Source organism: Lepus europaeus, chromosome 10 (assembly GCF_033115175.1).
Source record: "Lepus europaeus isolate LE1 chromosome 10, mLepTim1.pri, whole genome shotgun sequence".
Taxonomy (NCBI): domain Eukaryota; kingdom Metazoa; phylum Chordata; class Mammalia; order Lagomorpha; family Leporidae; genus Lepus; species Lepus europaeus.
Genome location: NC_084836.1, coordinates 92,895,254 through 92,917,949, shown reverse-complemented (window position 1 = coordinate 92,917,949; position 22,696 = coordinate 92,895,254). Strand labels below are relative to the sequence as shown.

The following is a 22,696-nucleotide window of genomic DNA, read 5'->3' as shown; positions in this document are numbered from 1 at the left end:
AAGGGAAAGGAAAGAGAGAAGCTTTCTGAGAGGCCACCTGTTTCACTTTGTGGTTTTGTGCACTTATCACCTCTTTCATTCGATGTGCTTAGCCATGTTTGCATCCTCCTAGCATGTAAGTTCTGTAATAGCAGGGATTTTGTGTGTTTGTTTGGCACCTACTTTGAGAAATACCTGTGTCCTCCTACTCCACGGATGCATCCCCATCTGCTTGTGTAGAGGAAAAGTAAATGCTAGAGACAACTTAAAATCTCTCAAATAGCTGGTCTTACTTTAAGTCTATAGAACCCTGAAAACTCATAAACAGAGTCTCAGTGTCTCATTAGGAAGCAAAACATGCAGCAGGCCATTGAAAACTGGTGAGTGTGGGGCGATATAGGGTTATGAAGAGCTTATCTCCTGTTCCATATGAAGAGCTTATCTCCTGTTCCATAACCGATTGAAGTGCTACAGTCACCGGTCCTATTGTCCTGTTAACAATAGAAGTGCAAGGTGTCACCTGAAGGGTGCAGTGCTGTGCACTTTTGGCTACCTACAAAGTCTTGGTAAGGCTGTGGGTTCTCTACATGTGGTAGTTAGAACTCTGACCCAGGTACTTACAAACCACAGCTGACAGAGACCTGGAGACACCCTGTCGTACCAGGCCAGGCATTAACTTTTTTGCTACCTGATCCTGGGGAGGTCTGGGGGTCCCCTGGGCCTGTAGGCAGGTGTGTGAGGGTTTGGTATTTTTCATTGTTTTGAAACTAATAATGATATCTGTGATCTTCTCCTCCTGAACTCAGCAACCAGCTACAGGAATGACCTGCTGCACTAGTGATATTAAAGGAAACCACTTTCTATCCTTGCTCTCATTTTGCATTTTGCACGTTATCATGGTGTGGTGGTGGGAGATAGGTGTAAATGGCTATGGGCATTATAGGAGAATTTTGGCGCAATACACAGTGGAAGAGAGCTACTTTCTCTATATGGAGATGCAAAGATTGTGAGATTGGCCCCTCTCTGCTGGAACTTGGCTTTACTTTATATTGGACCTGACGTGGAAGGAAATAAGGACCAAAACCTGCCACACAACCCCTGATTTGCCCTTGTTTTCCATGCTGGGACCATGTCTTTGTCTTTGAGAGGTGGAAGGGCTTTTATTTGTTTGTTCTTTTTTTTCACTTTTACCTTTCAAATTCAAATGTTACTGTGGGCGAGTGGCTTAATATATTCCAAACTCAGTTTCCTCAACTGCTATATGTAAATTGTAATATTTCCTACCTTGCAGAACAGTTCTTCAGGTTAAATAGGCAAATGCATGAAGATTACTTTGTACAGTGCCTGACACATGAGAAATGCTCAATAAAATGTTCTAAAAAGTTGCCCCCCCATAGTAATAGGACCGCCTTTATCAAGGTGGTCAATATGCAAAAAAAAGGGTGTTTTATTCTATTTGTGTGAGAGATTCAGACCTTATTTCCATTCCCCTTGATGTGTTCTTGATTTTGTATTTTATGATTTAGAGAAAAGAATTAGGCTTTTACCTCCCTTTACAAATTTCAGCTATTTCAGAGAAAGTGAATTTAAATAATTCCAAGCAGTACTTACTCGACCTAAAGTAAGTCAATTTACTAAACATACAAAAGTTTCTTTCCGGCCGGCGCCGTGGTTTAACAGGCTAATCCTCCACCTTGCGGCGCCGGCACACCGGGTTCTAGTCCCGGTTGGGGTGCCGGATTCTATCCCGGTTGCCCCTCTTCCAGGCCAGTTCTCTACTATGGCCCGGGAAGGCAGTGAAGGATGGCCCAAGTCCTTGGGCCCTGCACCCGCATGGGACACCAGGAGAAGCACCTGGCTCCTGGCTTCGGATCAGCGAGATGCGCTGGCCGCAGCAGCCATTGGAGGGTGAACCAACGGCAAAAAGGAAGACCTTTCTCTCTGTCTCTCTCTCTCACTATCCACTCTGCCTGTCAAAAAAAAAAAAAAAAGTTTCTTTCCACTTAGAGTCTATATATGTAATCTCACACTGTACATCCTGTCTTATGTGCATAATCCAATGTTAAAAAGTCAGAGTTGTTAAAGTAAGTTTGAGAAGGAATCTGAAGAAGCTCAGAGGTTTGGATTTACATTAATGCTTCTATCCCAGAGAAACCGCACAGCTAAAACAGCATCCTACACACCCGCTTCGTTAGCACTTCTGCATAATGTGGAATCTGAAGTTCCAGTTTCCCAAATGGTGACAAGATGACACTGACAGGACTAAGAAGGGAGCAGAAGGGAAGGGCTTGTGAGATGGGGATTCAGCAGCATTCACTTTGTAAAAGTTCTGGGAAATAGGGAAGAAACAGCCTGAATCTGTAGCTGGTAGATTAGGATTGGGTTTCCTGCAGGGACAGATTGGAAGATTGGAAGAGTAGCAGGTGCCTTTTCCAGAGCCACTTAAATATGCCCAGATTTCCATTTTTAAAAGTACAATGAGCTTTGCGTTTCTCATTGACAGTCAGTAATTACTGTAAACTAAGTGTAAGAATATAACTTTTTCCAAGTGAGTTAATAAAGTATATTAAGCTTTTTTTTGTTGTTCCAATGTTATATACACACCCCAAAGACATAAATCATGGGTGCAGCTGGATCGATTTCATAAGTGAACCCTCCCATGTCACCTGCACAAGGTCAGGAAACAGCATCGGCAGCCCTAGACGTGCCTGATCATTCCTGCCCGACTCCCTACAGTCTCTACCTGGAGTAACTGTTATCCTAATTCCAGAGATTGGTTTTGCTTGTTTTTAATCTAATAAAGCTATTTTTATTTTTGAATGAAAACTTAGTAATACCTCTTCAGCCTGAAGCATTTTTATTATTGCCAAATTGACTCTCTTGAACAATATCAACTAAAGTAACTATCCTCAGTTGTGATGTCCCTTGATTAAGTCCTAAGTCCTTATCTGTCCCAAGGTAAAGTCTGGGAAGTGCAGCAGGTGTTGTAAATGCCCTGAAGGAAGAAACAGTTAAACTAGTAATTTAGCAAGGAAATTTAATGCCTTTAGGCTGTTATTGGCAAGGCAAAGAAGAGTCCTGCAGTGCTGTTGACAGAATATGTTTCTCTCATAGGCTTTTTCTGTGGATGTGTTTTGCTCTTGCTTTAAAACATTTTAAAATTTTTATTATTTCATTTTGTTTCTTAAAGTGTTTATTTGTGAGTGGGAGAGGAAGGGAGGGAGGGAGAGAGGAAGAGGGAGGGAGAGAGGTGGGGGGGGAGAGAATGGGGAGAGAAATAGAGAGAGAGAGTATGAGAATGCTCATCCTCAGATTCACGCCTCAAATGCTGGCAACAGCCAGGGCTGCATGAGGCTGAAGCTAGGAACCCAAAAAGCAGTCTAGATCTCCAAGGCAGAGGCCCAGTTACTTGAATCATCATCAGCTGTCTCCTAGAGTGTTTTGGCAGGTAGCTGGAGTAAGGAACCAGAGCTGGGAATTGAGCCCAGGTACTCTGATGTGGGATACAGGTATCTTAATCATTGGGCTAAATGACTGCTCTCTCTTATTTTATTTTTACATCTTAAAAATTGAGGTGAAATTTACATAAAACACAATGATTTTTAAAAAAGATTTAGTTTACCTATTTGAAAGAAGTTTTAGAGAGAGGAGGATAGACAGAGAGAGAAAGATCTTCCATCTTCTGCTTCACTCCCCAAATGGACTCCATGGTTGGGACTGAGCCAGTCCCATCTGGGTCTCCCCCAAGGATGCCAGGGGCTAAGCACTTGGACCATCTTCTGCTGCTTTCCCAGGTGTACTAGCAGGGAGCTGGATCTGAGACAGAGGATAGGGGACTTGAACCAGCACAGCGATGTGGGAAGGCCAGCTTATGCCTCTGTGCCACAATGCTGGCCCCAGAATTAATGATTTTAAAGTATACAATTCAGCAACACCTAATACAACATCCCCATCTGGCTCCGTAACACCTGAGGCTGACATTTCCTACCTATGGTGCATTAGGATACTTGGCTCTGTCTATTAGCATATCTTGAATACCTCCCTTGAATGGTTAGCCTATCAATAAATAGCTTCAAATTATATTTACCTGCAGTGATATTTAAATGGAACAGAACATTTTGCTTTTTTAAGTTGAACTTGGTAACCTGTAGTTAAATGTTTCCTTATCAGAATTGTTTCATGTTATCATGAACTAGAAGTGCCAGCAGAAAATGGAATGGGGTTGATTGTGGATTGTTGACTAATGCTATGGGTCTCCACTTAAATAACAAATCCTTAGTAACTGGACATGTTGGCTTTCCTGTTGCCTGAGCTAATATTAGGTTCATTTGGCCTTTCAGATCATATCATAAATTCCGTATGCTCAGACAAATTTCACAGTCTATTCCATTTAATCCTTTTCCTGTCTATTCCAGGTCTGATCCCCTAAAAAGAGCCATGTGCATATCAGTAGGTGAAGCAACTAGAAATATACCAGTGAGGTCATTTGCTCTGAAGGAGCCATCAGTTTTTTTTTATCAAAAAACTAAGTGAAATAGAACATAAGTGATGATCAAACTCTTTGAAGATTTTTTTGTTACACTCTTGTCTCATTAAAGTCTAATATTTCATTTTTAATTGCCATGTATTAATTTCAACTTCAGAAATTTTTGGTTTTCATTTGTATTATGAAAGTCTAAGTATATGTGGTAATCAATGGTAATTAATTCTATACATTTATCAAGGAACTGAATTACTTTTAATAATAATTTACAACTGAGAAACACTTTTATAAAATAAGGAAAGATGGACATTTTGTATTAAAACAGAATTAAAAGCATCCTACATCTTTTTTTTTTATTTCAAGAGCTTTTTTTAAAAAATTTATTTATTTATTTGAAAGGCAGAGTTAGAGAGGCACAGGCAGAGAGAGAGGTCTTCTATCCTCTGGCTCACTCCCCAGATGACCACAATGGCTGGAGCTGTGCCTAACCGAAGCTAGGAGCCAGGAGCTTATTCCAGGTGTCCCACATGGGTACAGGGGCCCAAGGACTTGGGCCATGTTCCACTGCTTTCCCAGGCCACAGCAGAGAGCTGGATTGGAAGTGGAGCAGCAGGGACTCGAACCGAAGCTCCTATGGGATGCTGGTACTGCAGGCGGTGGCTTCACCCGCTGAGCCACAGCGCCAGCCCCTCAAGAGCTTTTAAAATCATCTTTTCTTTTATTACCTTGAAGATTTATGAGCAAGGGACCAGTTAGCAAACAAACACTTTCATCTGAACTAGTCATGGTGGATGACAGCATTGATATCTAGAAGATTAAGAGATTATTTTACCATAAAAAGAAAACTTTGGAACTTTTCCGTTAAATACATGTTGGAAAGTTAGTTTTGCTCACAGAAAAATCTATATGGACTCAAGAATAGGAAGGCTACAGAGCAAGTATGCAGCTGGTCTAGTAGACTGAGGAAGAAAATGAAGGATGCTAACCATGATCTCCATCAGGTGGCTGTGTTGGAGATGGTTGAATCTCAACAACCCATTCTTGCATCGGTGAAGAAGGACTTCTGTAATTCAACATCTGGGGATCTAGAGCCATGGTTACTAGACTCCCTTGAGGCTAATATTCTGGCTGAAAATTAAGTTCCTCCAAATAGATGATGCCTGTATATGAGGTTTGAACGTTAGAAATGTGACTGAGGCTGCCTTCCTTCATTTTTTTCTTGGTTTGTTTCTACAGATGCATGGACTGTTGAAGTGGCATCTTCTGTAATGATTCCCCAATGTCTCTGAGAGGCATTGGTGACAATGGCCATTCCTTGTTTTCGGCTTACTCTTCCCTTGTCTCGAGCCATGCTGGCACATTTGGATTCCAGTAGTTCCGTTTTGATTTCTCATCTTTCTGAGTGTGGTAGTAACAATAGCTCTCCTCATAGTTCAGTACTACCATGCTCTGTGATCATTCAGGCAGACCGTACCTGCAGCCTGGTTCTCTAACCCTTCCAGTGATTCTATCAAGGGCTTAATTGTCTGGATTAAGTCCTTTAATGTTTGAAGTTCCAGAAAGGTTTCTATTTCCTGAAGTAAAGCCTGCCCTATATAGCCTATTATGGCTTCAGGATTTCATGACTTTTAGTCCTTATGGACAATAATCATCTAAATATCCTATATAATTTTCTCCTTCAATATTACATTTAAGTAAAAGGGAATTTTGCTTTGATATTGCCTCTGTAATTTAATATTGAGATTAATCCTTATAATGCACTATTATTTATATTCACCACCATCAAACAGATCTTGAATAGTAAGAAAAATGCATTCCTATTCACATAGAAGTAAATTGAGGCTAGGGAGTTAGTAATTCGCCCTAGGACTCACAACTCATTAGATCTAGAATCAGAGTTTAAAACTAGATCTTACAATTAAATTCATCCACCATGATGTCCCTACACAGGCTCCTTTTGGTAACAAAGAACTTTATTAACAGAGTTCCAATGAATGCAAATTGAGTCATTGACTTTTTCAAAGAACCTCCCTGATTCGGGGATTCATGAAAATGAAGCTAAGGTCTTTATTTGGCTAGTGTCTTTAAAATAGCTATTTTCATGGGATATATACCCAAAGTCCATTTTTGTCTACCCTATGCAGAATGTGGAAACATAGGAAAACTTCATTACTGCTTTGAGGTACAGAGGTCACTGCTTTAAAGTCTATAAATGTTCTACATCACTCATTGTAGAAACACGCATACATAAAGACAGGTATTTGTAATGGTGTTAAAACAAGGGTCATTTTCTTCATTGTATAATAAGTGACACTTTTGTATCTAGCAAATGCCATTACATGTACTACTGCATTTTTTTTCTTTTTCTAACATAATTGCAAATGTTGGCTTTTGCTTAATTGCTAGTAAGGTGAATCCTATGGTTTTTCCTGGTAATCATGGATTATGGAAAACTAAGGATATGGTAGGCATGATGCAGTATGGTGAGTCCGTTTGCTCCCAAACAAGAGTGGCTTGGACAGCAAAGTAATGTCAACCCAGAGGCCAGATTTAGATTACCAGTGCAGGTACATTGATATGCCTCATCTTTATTATAATTAGACTGGGCTCCTGGAGAGCTACAGCTTTGTGTTATTCATCTTTTTGCCTTACGTGAGATACCACACCTGACATTTGGTAGGTGCTGGTGCTCAGGGAAGATCTGTGAAATGAAGGGATGATCTGGTGTGTGTCTGGCCCACATGGGTTCACAAAGAGGAGTGCATATCCTTGAGGCAGACCTGGAGGGTGGTCTTGCTGTTGAGAGACCTTCCTTACCATCCTAGTGCTACTTGGCAGTGGTTGGAAAGCCATGTTCCATGGTCTCTTAATCATCTGAAATATCCCAGAGCTTTAAAGAATCCTGTGCCCTTCTTAAATGGGGTTTCTCTGTGTTGAGTTTGAGAGTTAAAATGCTTGTTGGTAATATAGAACTGACTTCTGTCTCAGCACTGATTTTCTTTAAGGTCTAAATAGTGCTTAACTTGAGCATATACTAATTTTCGAGTCAATATTGGTTAAAAATGGTGACCTTTCTCTCTGTCTTTCTCTCTCACTGTCTGGAACTCTACCTGTCTAATAAATAAAAATTGGCTCACATGGTTAATCCTCTACCTGGGGCACCGGCATCCCATATGGGCACCGGGTTCTAGTCCCAGTCACTCCTCTTCCAGTCCGGCTCTCTGCTGTGGCCTGGGAGGGCAGTGGAGGATGGGATGGCCCAAGTGCTTGGGCCCCTGCACCTGCATGGGAGACCAGGAAGAAGCACCTGGCTCTTGGCTTCGGATTGGCCCAGCTCTGGCCGTTGCAGCCATTTGGGGAGTGAACCAATGGAAGGAAGACCTTTCTGTCTCTCTCTCTCTCACTGTCTGTAATTCTACCTGTCTAATAAAAAAAAATGGTGATGCTTAATGTCTTACATCCTCTGATTCTGAATATTACCCATGGCTCCTGTTTTCTGAGGAAAGATGCTCAAATGTATCCAATGAAAATCACCCTTCAAAAATTCAGAAGTGTTGGGGGTGACAGAACAACATACAGATCATTATGAACTAATTTCCTCTATCTTGATAATGATTCACAAAGAGAAAAATGAATCTGAGAGCCTTATTGTTAAAATGATAATAGTAAATAAAAGACATTTAGTTCTAACATCTTATTTATTATAAATTTCTGGCTACATTATTCTCTTGGTACATTGGCAGTGGAAGCCACTGGGATGGTATGCTTCACTTGATTCTTCCCCTCTCCTTGTTTAATGTACTTGGGCCACTCCCATTCTTTCACCTGCTCTCCTGCTCCTGGAGAAACACCTCATCTTCCTTCTCCTTCTGAAGTTCAACCTTGCTGGCATCTTGAATCTTGGTTTCATTGTCATCCACCACCATCCTCTTCTGTTGTGACAATGTCTTGTAGCCTCCCTCTGTTTTAGCTCTTCTAAGAACATAATCAATATATTTTTCAAGTAATAAACATCCCAACATTAAGACTAGCATTATTCCTGGGGACTTGTGTCATCCTTCAGTTACTGCTCTCTCCTTTTTCTTCTTCCCTCAACAATGAAAGTGTAACTTACACTCACCTGCCACTCATCCTTCTCAACCCACAAAAGGCCCTTCAGTCCTCAAAAACATGTAAGCAGTCCACTTCCCACACACATACACACACTCAGTAAGCACATGAAAAAATGTTCAGCATCTCTCACTAGCAGATAAATGCAAATTAATACCACAATGCAAATTAAAAGCCACTTCACACCCAGCAGAGCTATATCTGAAATTACCAGTTTTCTCATCTCTGTGCCCCAACTAAGCAATGTGCAGCTTGGTTACTCAGAGATTTGGGCTTTTGTTTTGTATTGAAAGTACTTTGCATGGTGTTGTAAGAACTACTTCCAATTTTTCCCTAAATTGTTTTAAAAGTAATTTTCATGCTGGTTAATTCAATGTAAGCATCTTTTTTTTTTTTTTTAAAAAAAAAAAAGGTTTATTTATTTGAAAGGCAGAGTTACACAGAGAGAGAGGGTGAGACAAAGAGAGATCTTCTGTCCGCTGGTTCACCCCCCAAATGGCCACTGGGACTGGGCCGGGCAAAAGCCAGGAGCTTCTCTGGGTCTCTCGTGTGGGTGCAGGACCCAAGGCGGTCAAGGGCCATCCTCCATTGCTTTCTCATGTGCATTAGCAAGGAATCGGCACCGATAAATATAAGCATCTTAATGCTGCTTCTTTCCACTATTTCCAGTCCCCTATTCTGAAACTTATTTCCTCCTCTGCTCGCTTTTATTTTTGGAAATACACATTGGACACTTCCTTACAGGAATATTCTCATCAGTGTTGAGGTACTTTGAAGGTTTACTTCACTGATCCTGATTTAATATTCTAGCTTAACATCCAAGTCTATGATTATTATAGCTTTATTTTATAATCAGGGCTGCATTGCTCATGTTTGTTGGGCATCACTTCTGATTTTCTGTGACCCTCAGAATTCTTCTTCCTTTACATATCTGTTTTCTCCCCCATATTGGTCTCTACTGCTTCCTAATGCAAGTCTTGGGTAATCCCTGTGGCACATTGCTTGTTATTCTTCCTTGTTGACTCTGTAATATTGATTAGCTTAGAAGTTCACGGCACTATTCACGTGGGTACTTTTGCAAAGAGAACATTAGAATCATTGTGGAGGCAAAATTGTGGTTAACCTTGGCCACTAGTTCTTCTGACAGTGAAGCTAAAGTCTGTGGACTGGTCCTTGACCTGAGACTTGAGGTTTAGGGTTATATTTTGTACTGGTTTACTACAGCACCATGTAGTACTACAGACTGGATACCTTAACAGAAATGCATTTTCTCACAGTTCTGGAGGCTGGAAGTCTGAGATCAAGGTGTTAGCAAGACTGCTTTTTTGAGGGCTGTGAGGAAAAGATCCATTTCACCGTTTTCTTTTTGACTTGTAGATGGCTGGCTTTTCCCTTTGTCCTTGTCTCATCTTCTTTGTATATATGTCTATGTCCATGTTTCCTTTTCTTGTATAAGATGCCTGTCATGTTGGATGAGGGCCCACTTTTAAGACTTGCTTTTAACTTAACCACTTCTTTAAAGACCTTGTCTCCAAATAAGTCACATTTTGGGGTGCTGGGGAGCTAGATCTTCACCATATGAGTTATTGGGGAAGAAGATGCAATTCAGTCCACTTTATACTTCCACCTGGAAAAGCAGAGCTCAGAGGATGGCAACTTGATGTCTCTATTAAGATATTTGAAGAATTGACTTTCAGAGAAGCAACTAGATTTATTTTACATTTTTAGATGTCAAAACTTAGCTGGCAGCTGCATATATGAAAAACCTAAAAGTAACTGGGATTATCTGATGAGTCAATCAAGTTTGCTTTTTGAGAGTGATTTCCCTGATAATGTTAGTCTCCATAAATATTTAGTGCCGCACTGCCTGATAGAATATAAACCATACAGGACAGTTTTAAATTTTCTAGTAGCCAAAAATCACAAGAAGAAATAATAACCAGGTAGAATTAATTTTAATCCCATGTTATTTAGCTTAGTATATCCTTTTTGATATGTAATCAGTATCAAAAATTATGAATGAACTAGTTCCTGTGCTTGTTTCATTATTAGTCTTTAAAATCTTGCAGCTCATCTTGGTTGCAGAAACCACATTTCAAGTACTCAATAGACACAGGGGTGCCACTGTAGCTGCCTGATGCATCTGGGAGGGCAGCAGAAGTGTCCCTGCACTCATTTTCATTTCATCTCCAAGGAAATGGAAAATTATTCTTGGGGTAAGAGAAGATCTTACTGTATTCTGGGGCTGGCGCTGTGGCATAATAGGTTAAGCCTCTACCTGTGGCGCCAGCATCCCATATGGTGCCCTTCTGCTCCACTTCCAATCCAGGTCACTACTAATGGCCTAGGGAAGCAGTGGAAGTTAGCCCAAGTGCTTTGGCCCCTTGCACCCATGTGGGACACCTGGAAGAAGTTCCTGGCTCCTGGCTTCAGACTGGCCCAGCTATGGCCATTGTGGCTATTTGGGGAGTGAACCAGTGGGTGGAAGACCTCTCTCTGTCTCCCCATCTCTCTGTAACTCTGCCTCTCAAATAAATAAATCAATCTCTTTTTTTTACTATAGTTTTGTATGTGTATAAAGTACATATGTACAAGGGTCTTCAAAAATTTCATGGAAATATGTATTAGGAAAAAAATTGGGTATGAATTTAAGAGTTTGTTTTGCACCTACATAAGCTTATTTTTTAATTTCATTTTCCTATAAACTACTTTAAGTATCCTTGTACATATAGCAGATAAGAATATATTTAGGATATGTGCAGTATTAGCATTTCATGGGGGATGCCTAAGAGAATCACTATCTTGAAAGGCTCTTTAGCAGAGCAATAACCAAAAAATGTTGAGAAATTTTGGTATAGAATGTGTACTTGAAAATTTAATTTCCAATGTTTCCCTTTTCAGCTTAGATTTCCTTGTGCATGCTGTTTAGCCTAAGACTTAATCTATTTTTTTCTGTGAAATGCGGATAATAATCATGTCTACTTCTTAAGTTATTGCAATTATTAAAGGAGAAAATCCATGTGAGCTTCATTACTGGCTCAGAGCAAATGTTAAAAGTGTGTCAATTATTATTCTGTGAGGGGATTTTTGGAAAAATGTACTCTGGTATTAGAAGAGAGCTTGGACCCTGGTGGCTTTTTCATTTCCTCTCCATTTCTTTAGTATTTATTTACTTGTTATTCATGTGAAAGGCAGAGTGACAGGACAGAGAGAAAAGGGGTGGGGGTTGGGAGAGAGATAATCTGGCGCTGGGCCAGGCTGGAGCCAGGAGTCAGGAACTCCATCTGTGTATTCCTTGTGGGTGTCAGGAACCCAAATACTTTCACTGTCATCTACTGCTTCCTAGCCATGTTATCAGTAAGCTGGATGATAAGCAGAGGTGAGGCTCGATTTCAGGCTCTCTAATATGGGATGCAAGCCTCCCTAGTATTGGCTTAAACTTCTGTGCCGCAACGTCCATCCTTAGGATTTATTTTTTACTTATGTCAGTACACTGATGAGCAAATCATTATAATAAAGATGACAGAACTTGGTAATGTTAACGTTGATCCAGTGACTCTTTTTCTCTTTAAAGAGTTATTTATTGATTTGAAAGACAAGATGACAGAGAGAGAGGGCAAAAGAGGGAGTGATCTTCTGTCCATTGATTCACTCCCTCAGTGGTTACAACAGCCAAGGACAGGCCAAGCCAAAGCCAAGAAACTGGATCTCCATCTGGTCTCCCATGTGGGTGACAGGGACCCAAGTATTTGGGCCCTTAGCTGCTGCTCTCCCACTCATATTAGCAGGAGATGGATCAGAAGCAGAGCAGCTGGGACCCGAACCTGCACTCTAATATGAGATGCTGGCATTGGAAGCGAAGTTTTAACCTGCCCTGCCACAATGCTGGCCTCCAGTGACTCTTTTTCTTGCTGAAATGTTTCTCATTCTTTCCAATGTTGAGGGTTTGTGGAGGTCCTTAGGTGTGTTCCCTGACTATCCTTTACTTGCCATGAAGTCTCTCTGAGGTTTCATGTAAACTGCAAAACAGCAACTCCTTTATCTTATTAGTCTTCACTACTGATGAGGTTGGGATGGGAGTAAAATGGTTTCTATAAAATAAAAAGAAATAAATGGAAGTTTACATCATCCCCTATTACTAACTTGAGACAAGCATGCTTATTATGGTTTTCTTTTCTCAATAGATACCATTATAATGAGTGCCTTACAATTTAAGTAATTAAAGTTGAAGTCTTAGAGGATTTGGGTTTGGCTCCATTTTATGGTCAGCGGTGCTCCTTGGAGCTTTGTGTCATTGCATTCTTGACCCAAAGCCTTGGCCATGGCGGGCCTGCCTCAGTGGTTCTCAGGTGTGTTCCATAGGTCATCAGCACCTACATCACTGAAAGCACTGCACGTTCTAGACTCCATCCCCAGAGCAGTACATGAAAGACTTTGAGGAACGGGCCCTGCCATCTGTTTTGACAAGACTGCTCAGTGAGTCTGATGCACCCCAAACTTTCAGAACCACTATCTTATGGAATTTACATCTTACATTGACGTAAGGTATAGAAAACAGATTCACTGAGAAATGTCTTCATTATTCTGCAGTAAGATACTCCAAGAGTCACAGCCCATCTGCAATTCTGTTGGAAATGAAAGATGACCATGTGTTTCAAACTTCAAACCGGAACATGTATCCTAACAAGAATATTTGAGATCTAGGTTGAGTGACTACACTGGTTGTGGACAAGTGGGAGGTGGGAAAAATAGGGAATTAAAAATGAATACTCTTGTATTTCTGGGTCAAATCCTGCTTTGCGTGGCAACCGTGCCAGTGCCAGCTGATCTTGGCATGTTAGAGGTGATTACGGAGGAGGCAGGCGGGAGCTGAGGTAAATGATCATTTAACAGAGGAGCTGTGGTTGCAAGAGTGGGGTCAAGAAAATATTGAACAAAGGAGCTTTGAATTTGAAGGAGGTGAGGAAATAACCTAGAATAGAAGTTTCTGAAGCAAATGAGGCAGACTAGTGAAGTGTTCCAAAGTATAAATTTGGGCAGCTTCGCTCTAACTTAAATAGTTGGTTCTCAGAGATCCTTAGAGTGAATTGCCAATGAATAGTTTGGTTAGAATCTTGATGAATCTCCAATAAATAAAAGGAACTGACCTGAAAATTATGTTATACCTGCAGGTTAATTTCATTCATCTGGCAGTGGGGATGTGTGCTGTGTGCAGTCTCTCAGAAGCTTTTATTTTCTCACCCCTGGAAGAGTGAAACAGTACTGAAAATATTGATGTGACTTATTGGAAATATTTCTGTGAATTGTTACGCATGCAATATCATAGAAGAAGCCTAAAATAGTTTAAAAATTGTTTTTTTTCCAATAGAATATTACATTTGTTTCCAACTGCCTTTCCTTTGACATTTAAATTTAAAAGTAATGTTGAAATTTTAAAATTCTAGTTGAAGTTCCATGCAACAGCACAATCTTTATAAAAGATATTTCTCAAACTGCATGTTCAGAATATGTGTCAAGAATATTGGGCATTGCCTCTCAGCTAAAACTTCCAGTGGTGGTAAGGTGGGAAGTATCACTATGCTCCTAAATCTAAATATATGAAATACATGAAATTTGTTCACCATATATGAAGAAAAACATATTTTAAAAAGTTTAAAAAAAAGGATATCAGAACCAAACAGGATGGCAATTCCTCAGAAAATTAAACGCACAACTACTCTGTGATCTAGCAATCACACCTCTGGGTGTAGACTGAAATGAATTGAAAGCAGGGTCTCAAAGAGATCTTGGTCCACCTGTCTTCATAATGACATTATTCACAATTGACAAAAACAACCCAAATACCCGCTGACAGATGAATAGATAAATAAAACATGGTATATACATAAAGTGGGATATTATTCAGTCTTTAAAATGAAGGCAATTTGATAATGCTGTAATATGGATGAACTTGGAGAACATTATACTAAATGAAATAAGACAGACTTGAAGGAAGACACTGATATGATTCTACTTATATGAGTTAACTACAATGTCAAAGTTACAGACACAGAAAGTAAAATGATGTAGGGGCTGGCCTTGTGGGGCAACAGGTTAAGTTGCCATTTGTGACATAGGCATCCCATATCACAATGCTGATTTGAGTCCCAGCTGTTCCACTTCTTATCCAGATTCTGTCTGGTGCACCCAGGAAAATAGCTGATGATACCCCAAATACTCAGATCCTTGTCACCCAGGTGGGAGATGTAGTTGGTGTTCTTGGCTTTGGCCTGGTCCAGCCCTGGTTTGGTGGATTATTTGGAGAATAAACGTGTAGATGGACAATCTCTCTGTCTCTCCCTCTCTCTCCATTGCCTGTCTTTCAAATAAATAAATATATCTTAAACAATAAAATGGGCAGGGAGCTAAGATGTTGCACTACTCTACTACTGCTACTACTACTACTGCTACTACTACTACTACTACTACTGTTACTAAATGCCTGCCATAACTGGGGATGAGCCAGGCCAAACCAGGTCTCCCATGTGGATGATAGGGATGCATGGACCGGACCATCACCTGCTGCCTCCCAGGATTCACATTAGCAGGAAGCCGGAATTGGGAGTGGAGCTGAAACTTGAATCCAGGCACTCCAATAAGGCATGTGGGCATCCCAAGTGGCATCTCAACCACTATGCCAAATGCTCTGCCATAGATAATGTTTAAAGTCTGAAAAGTTTCAGTTTGAGAAGATGAAACATTTCTGGGGTGGGGTGGTGGTGAATGTACTTAACACCAATGAACTGTATACTTCAAATTGGTAAATTTTATATAATGTGTATTCTACCATAATAAAAAGGCATATCAAGATATATTTTCAATTATAATTTAATACATTTGATTTTAAATATAATCCATTATATAAACAGTTTATGTGGAAAACATTTGTCCAGGTCCTTCACCCACACTATTCTATTTAAGCCTTGTAATAAGTCTGCTAGGCAGGTTTTATTATTATCCCCTTTCCTTCACTTGTGTAAAATGAGGCATTAAAAGGCAACAGTTAGGAATTTGAATTCCAGAAGACAGCCTCTAGAGCCAGGCTCCTCTAATAACACTTAGCATGTAGATGAAATTAATTCTAATATACCCATCAGACAAAAAAGTCACCAAATTCCAAAATTATCTCTTCAGATTTTTCATTACAAGTTCTTTGATCACATAGAAGATATGATATATGATAATTAGAATATGTATGAAAACATTTAAAAGGACAGCCAATTTATGGCTCTTTGAAAAATACAATTCCTGCAGAGGCCCGAGTTTTTCTACATAAAGCTCTATATCTGGTGACACGTATTTTCTTGTGCAGATGGTATGTCTTTCTGAAAATTTCCAAAAGACATGACCAGATATTTTAGAAATGTTTAATGTTACTATTAAAATTACAGTTCATACAACATTTGCTTTATAACAGGCATACTTTAAATGCAGAAGACTGTCTGTGATGTTTTATTTTAGTATGTGAAATTTAAATTTGCAACAGTTTTGTGTATCTCTTTCCCAATATGGAGAAAATGGCCTTATTTACTGTTACCTTGGAAACAGCAATGCCCAAATGCTATGCTTATTCTCTTTAGTATAATTAAAAATCATTTTATGGAGAAAATGTAATTTAAAATATTATCCTTGAGCCTGGATTTTAATTAACTGTAGTCATATGGATTATGCAATGATAGTTAGTGTTAAAGTCACTTAAAAATTAAATATAGATTTTTAATAGAAAACATGTCAATGCCTTTCAAAACTTGTCTTCATCAATAAATGTATCACTGACCATTCCTTTAGAGTTATGTACAAATATTCTGATTACTGTTACTATTACATTCAATAATCCTTTGAAGTTAAAAATTCTGTAAAATATTTTATTTATAGTTGAAGTCTTCAGAGAAACTCTTAACAAATATTATTTCTCAAGAAACTCTTGTGGATATCTTTCTACAGTTGCACATGTTGATATACATGTTTTGTTTTCTTATATTTTTAGGACTCCACTATTGTTACTCCAATTATTTTGAGGACTGACCCTCAGGGATTTTTCTTTTACTGGACGGATCAAAATAAGGTAATAAATAAAATACATCTTTCTTACATTTTCCTGTTGGTTACTGATTTGCAAAGCAAGTATCTTATCTGAAAATATGTACCTTTTTCACAGATGAATTTTTGTAATTTATTTAATACTATACTTCCAAAGAACATCTAAGGCCAAATTTTATAGGACTTTATAAGGATTCCAGTTTAAAATACTAGATTTGCTAAATCATAGAGCAATTGATATTTTTCAGTTTGTTTATATTATTTGGTAGGACAAGAATATGGAAATATAAACCACATCTGATATGAACATACCTAGCCAATGATGCCAATTTAAGTCCCCATCCATAAAGAATGAAGGAAAAGGATGATAAAATGACCTTTGACCCTCATGAACATAGCTGTTGCTTTTTCTTTCTCTTTTTTCTTCCTTGTGCTCTTCAGTAAGTGGTCTGCTGGCATCAGCAAGAATTTGGTCTTCATAATTTGCTCATGTTAGAAAATTAAGAATAAGATTTCTTTAGCTTATTGCTGAAGTTTTCAGGAATCTCTTCCCAAATGATCTTTCTGCTCACAGTACCACAAATTTAGTATCGCATTATTATGAAACCAGTTGATATATTTATATTGAATTATTAAAAAGCAGAGCTTCTGCAGATTCTAAAATTTATTTGGATTTTTATGGGCAGGTAGAGAAGAATATTCATAGAAAGTGGTTATTATTTCAAGAGTCATTGCATAGTTTTACACTTGAACCTGAAAGTCCACAGAATACAGAATATTTTGGTTCTCTATGTTCTGATATTTGAAGATGTCAGAAAGGGTTTCTTGAGAGTGCTCTGTAGCTGTTGAAACCAATAGAGTAACAACATGTACAATTAAAAGTTACTGCTGGAGGGGTGCTAAATTGTCAACTCTTTTAAAATCCCACCTTAGATTATTACCATTTCCAAAGATTTTAGAGTCATCAGCTTTATCTTCTGCTTTTGAGGCCAACTCCATTATGCCTGTGAGCAGAGGTGTGGAATTGGCCCTGTGTGATAACATGGTGGAGTGTGCTGTGGATCCTGGGAAAAATTCTTAGCCTGCGGGAAAGTGGTGACTGGTCCCGGGGACAGTCCTGAAATGGACCCCCTTACATATCACCACAGAGACAGATTTCAGCCATGTGGTCTTGGTGTTATTTTCTGACTACTATGTGTGCTGTGAAGCCATCTGTGGCCACAGATGTGGGGGGAAACCAAAGACCCTATGCTAATGTCAAAATTGTAGTTGAGTAAGATTTCATGCTTAATGTTCATGTTTATTACTGGGTGTGCTAATCATTTTGGCTTAGACATTCTGTTTGGCTTCCTGCTGTTATGTATAAAACAATGGCTTGAAAGAGGTTTTGTTTTTTGTTTTTTTCTCCTCCTAAAGGCTATTTTTAGAACTGTTGAAGCTATATTCATGAAAGATGTATTTATAATGCCTAGAGCATTTATAAAGGTTGGGTATTTGTACAAGAGACTGAACTGTCAGTTCGATTTTTCAACTTGTAAATCAAACTTCTATAAAAGCAACAGAAGATATTTTAGGGGTTTTAAATAATTCATGGCAACTCAGTTAAGCTCCCCTCTAAGAGCAATCATAAATATTTCTTTGCTTAAGGAAGAGACAAGGTTTAGGACCTAAGGCTCTTTGAGGCATCTCTATTGTTCTGTGAACCTAATATTTTCATCCAGGCCTATTTTCAAATGTATGAATATTTCTTTTCATTTTTTACACCAGCCATTTTCTCTTGGTTGGTTATAATGCTGTTTATGGCAAATTGTAACAAAAATAGGGTAGCAGTACCTTTTTATCTCTTTATTACTTTTTCCTTAGATCTTAATCTTCTAGTTCTAGCTAAGATGTGGTATTTTTTTTCTTTTTAAATACCTGCATCATTCTTCTGTCATTTATCAGAGTTCAGAGACTTATATTTTAGTCAATGATCATATGTCTCAGTGTCCAAAAGATGAGAGAATTTAAGAAAAATAATTTAACTCACTGTGCTTTCAAGTTTGTCATTTTATTTCTGGCTTTAAGCCTGGTCCTGGAAACAGAACAAGTGATGCATCGACTTTTAAGAGATGGACTACTGTAAATGATGCATAGAGTAAATGTATGCTGGTAGAAGTGGTGGACACAAATGAAGGCTGGCATGCAATGATTTTAGATGAGGCTTTTGCATAAGATCGTTTGAGGCTACATGGCTAAATGTTGCAATCATTATACTACTTAGAGCACCTTTCTTTAAAATATTCTTTGGCCTGGTTGTTAGTCTAGAAGAATCTATTACTTGTACGAGAGGACTTCCAAAACTTCACGGAAAATTGAAATTAAATAGTAAGTTTAGGGGTGGGTGTTTGGCCTGATGGTCAAAATGCCCACATCCAATATCAGAGTATGTGGTTTCAATACTCAGCTCTGGTTCTTGACTTCAGCTTCCTGCTACCGCAGACCCGGGGAGTCAGTGATGATGGCTGAAGTAGTTAAATTCCCTCCACCACTATGGGAGACCTGGATTGAGTTCTCAGCTCCAAGGTTTGGTCTGGCTCATTCCTAGTGATTGAAGGCATTTGGGGGTGAACCAGAGAATGGAGCTCTCTCTTTCTTTCTCTAATAAACAGATTATAAATCAATCAACCAATAAATGAAAAGTTTACTTTGGTGCAAAATTTTTGAAACCCTATAGATTTTCCATAACCTTTTGAAGACCCTTGTATTATAGAGATCATCTCAGAGACGAACTATGATATTTTAGGTTACTCGTTGATTTCACACACTGTTTCCTGTTGGATGCAAAGATTGCTTTGGTATTTATTTTAATTTACCTCTTTTCTCCCTTTAGCCTTTTTCCCAATGTGTTTTCCTTTTGGCCCATGAAGCTCACAGGTGAACTGAAAGAAGCCCTTGGTAAAGAGCGTTATTACAAGGGTTTTCTTATTACAGCACTAGAGGAAAAATGTCATCTTTTACAGTATCTTATCCATGCCCTTCTTTGTCATGGCTACATCATACCTTGTCCAGGACCACTGATTTCAAGCCACTGGCTTTCCCCTCTATAAACAATGACATGTTGCATTTCCAAAGCCCTCCTTTAATTTGTCAACCATAGACATGATAGGTGACAAGATAGCATAGGTGAATTCAGAATCAAAAACCAGAGTTAGCAAGTAATTTTTAGGTAGCAAAAATATGCTTCAGTGAAATGTTGACAAAGTTTGAGGTTGATAAAGCAGATCATTACGAATATCATTTTTCAGGATAAATGTTCAGACTTCGTACCAGCTTTGGACTTATAAGAAATTTTTTCTGCTTTCCTGTGTGTTCTGTAAATCTTATTGGATATAATTAGCAAAAGCAAGTTTCTTCATGTGACTATTTTAAGTATGGTGATTTTTCTGGGGTGGTGTAGCCGACGTGAAGAGGATGAGATTATTTCTATGTCTGGGTGAGAAGGGACTCCCTGCACAGCCTGAATACTTAGGAGGCTGCCTGCACTAGGCTGTGACTTTTGTTTGGATCTATGCCACAGGGGCACCAGAAACCAAAACAGGAAGTATTAGCTGTGAACACCTTGTGAACTACAAGAATCCGCATTGTAATTCTGAAGGAAAGGCTAAAGAAGAAAAAAAGGTCGATAATAAATGAGTTAACAAAACCTATCCTGCTAGAATATGAAGCAAAGGAGACCTCTGCCATGCAACTCAATGCCCTGCTTCTGTTGCAAAGTTGGTGTAAAAATAAAACCACTCACTACCAGTTTAGATCCAAGAAGTTCAATATCGTTCAATTAACTCTTCCTTGTATCCCTTAAACAGGAGCTGTGGGAAAGGGAGAAGGGACACAGTAAATTTTAAAAGGATTGGGACAAAAAACACATTTTAAAAGAAGGACTGCTACTAACTTACTTTTTGTTACACATGTCATTTACTTTTTAACTTTGTAGATCATAAACAAATACATTCTTTTTGTAAGAGTAGAGCTGTGTGAATGTCCTCAAGCTATAACCCCCACCCCATGTACCCCAATATATGTCCTTTTTCCATAGTTAACTATTGGTAACAATTTTATAATTGCTTTCTAGATCTCTTGGTAATAAATGTGTGCATTGTAATAATGGAAATAATTTCTTTGGTAGTATCCATCTTTGTCCTAAATGGCATATTATTATTAATTTTTTACTATCTATGACTTCTTTTTACTTTACAGTATGTCTTAGAGAACTTTTCATGTAAGTACATGTGTATCTACCTCATTCTTTTAAATTGCTTTGACGTAATGCCAAAGAATGAATTACCAAATGTTATTTAATGAAAAAAAAAATCTCACAGATGGACTCTTGGAGTTTTTATTTATTAATTTGTTTTCCCATTTAGGGCTATAGCAAGCAGTCCCATAAAGCAGAGCACTAGTAAACTTGTGTATTTCTCTCTGGGTATATGGGTCAGGGACTCCCTAAGGGAAGTGCTCAGAAGTGCAGTTGTTGATTTGGAAACTATCCATATGCCAGATCTTAGTTAATGACTGTGTCATTTTACAAATCCACCAGTCTTAAGTTAGAGCTGTTTTCTCTATTAGGAAACATTGTAATTTTCGCCAGCCAATGTAGCCATCTTATCTCTTTGATTTAATTTGCCTTTTTTTGATTTGCTGATAAGCTGGGTGTGTCCTCATCCATTTTGTGGCCTTTTATTTTCTCTCTTACCTGGATTACCAGCCTCTGTCTCTTGTCCTTCTGTGTGTTATTCTCTAGGTGCAGAAGAAGTTAATCCTTTAGCTGTTGTAAGTGCTGCGAATGCTTTCTTCCTGTCTGTGGGTTATCTTTAAATTTCTTCATATATAATTTATGCATGAAAAAGATGACTTAAACCTTTAAACTTTATTGTAGTCACAGTTAACTTTTTTTCCTTTTGCTTTATTTTTAAGCCTTTATTATTCATCCTCCTTATCACCATTACTCTTATTAACCTAGAGTTTTAATCCATGTTCCAGTACACTGTATTTTGAGATCTGGCAGGAGGTGGAGCTCTAAATTTAATTTCTTCCATTGGGTGGTTGTGTGAATCAGTGGGTCCTTGTTCTTTCTGGTTGTGGCCAGCTATGAGGGTGCCCTCTCTCTGTGGCTTTCTTCTTGGCTTGGTGTATGAAAAATGTAGGAGATGGGAGCTGCAATGGCAGGTTGACTTAAGTGATGTTCCCTCATCACTCATAGTGTTGATACCTCCCTTACCTGGCTTGGATGGCCTGTCGATCCCTTTCTATGTCTTAACGCCTATGAACTTTTGGTTTGTTATTTCCCACTTCATTCTTATTCTATTTTTCTTCTGCTTTCATGCTTTCTGGCTCAGCAAACCCCCTTTTTGTTTACTAATGATCCTAGACACAAATTTATACTTGCATGTTTAGTTATTTCCAGGGACTTAGGACAGGTGGTTTTTGCTGTACCATATGCCATCTTGTTCTGGGCTCAGATTTTTCATGAGATATCATTTGGCATTCTTGTACAGAGTGATGGTTATGATTCTGTTAATGGCAACAATAGATAATGTTCTCTTATGATAAATTTTCTATATCAAACCCAGTAGCAAAGTTTAGAAGTTCAGAATTTACATAAGCCACGGTGATATTTTTCAACATGAGTCTAGAGTTCAAAAACGATTTGAACTATACATGATAAACCTCAACAAGAAAATTTAGTGATTTTTCATTAAAAAAACACTGATGTCCCTAAAGGACCTCTGGGCACAACAAATTTCATTAATAATCAGTTAGCCATGGAGATCCATCTTTCAGACACACTTTTTTAGTATATCTTAGAAACACTAATTTCAACTTTTCTTGTGGATGATAAATCGGATGAGGACACTCAAGAGTTGATCTACTGCTTGTATGTGATGAAATGGGTATAAATGAAGACTATGAACTCTGTTCATTTTTATTTGGTAGCATCCATCAAAGGCTGAAGCAATAATAGAAATTACCTCAGAAAGCAGTGAAATTCACCTGAGATTGCTATGG

The 22,696-nt window shown here is 38.7% G+C and overlaps 1 protein-coding gene across 5 annotated transcripts in view; it reads left to right on the top strand.

Annotated features, from left to right (window-relative positions):
* Positions 1–22,696, top strand: part of PLCB1 (phospholipase C beta 1) — an 848,015-nt gene that overhangs the window by 3,371 nt on the left and 821,948 nt on the right. For all 5 annotated transcript variants that reach the window (XM_062203876.1, XM_062203874.1, XM_062203875.1 and 2 more), the window contains exon 2: positions 16,599–16,676. In XM_062203876.1, coding sequence (XP_062059860.1) covers positions 16,599–16,676 — 78 coding nt within the window. The remainder of the gene's footprint in view (positions 1–16,598; positions 16,677–22,696) is intronic.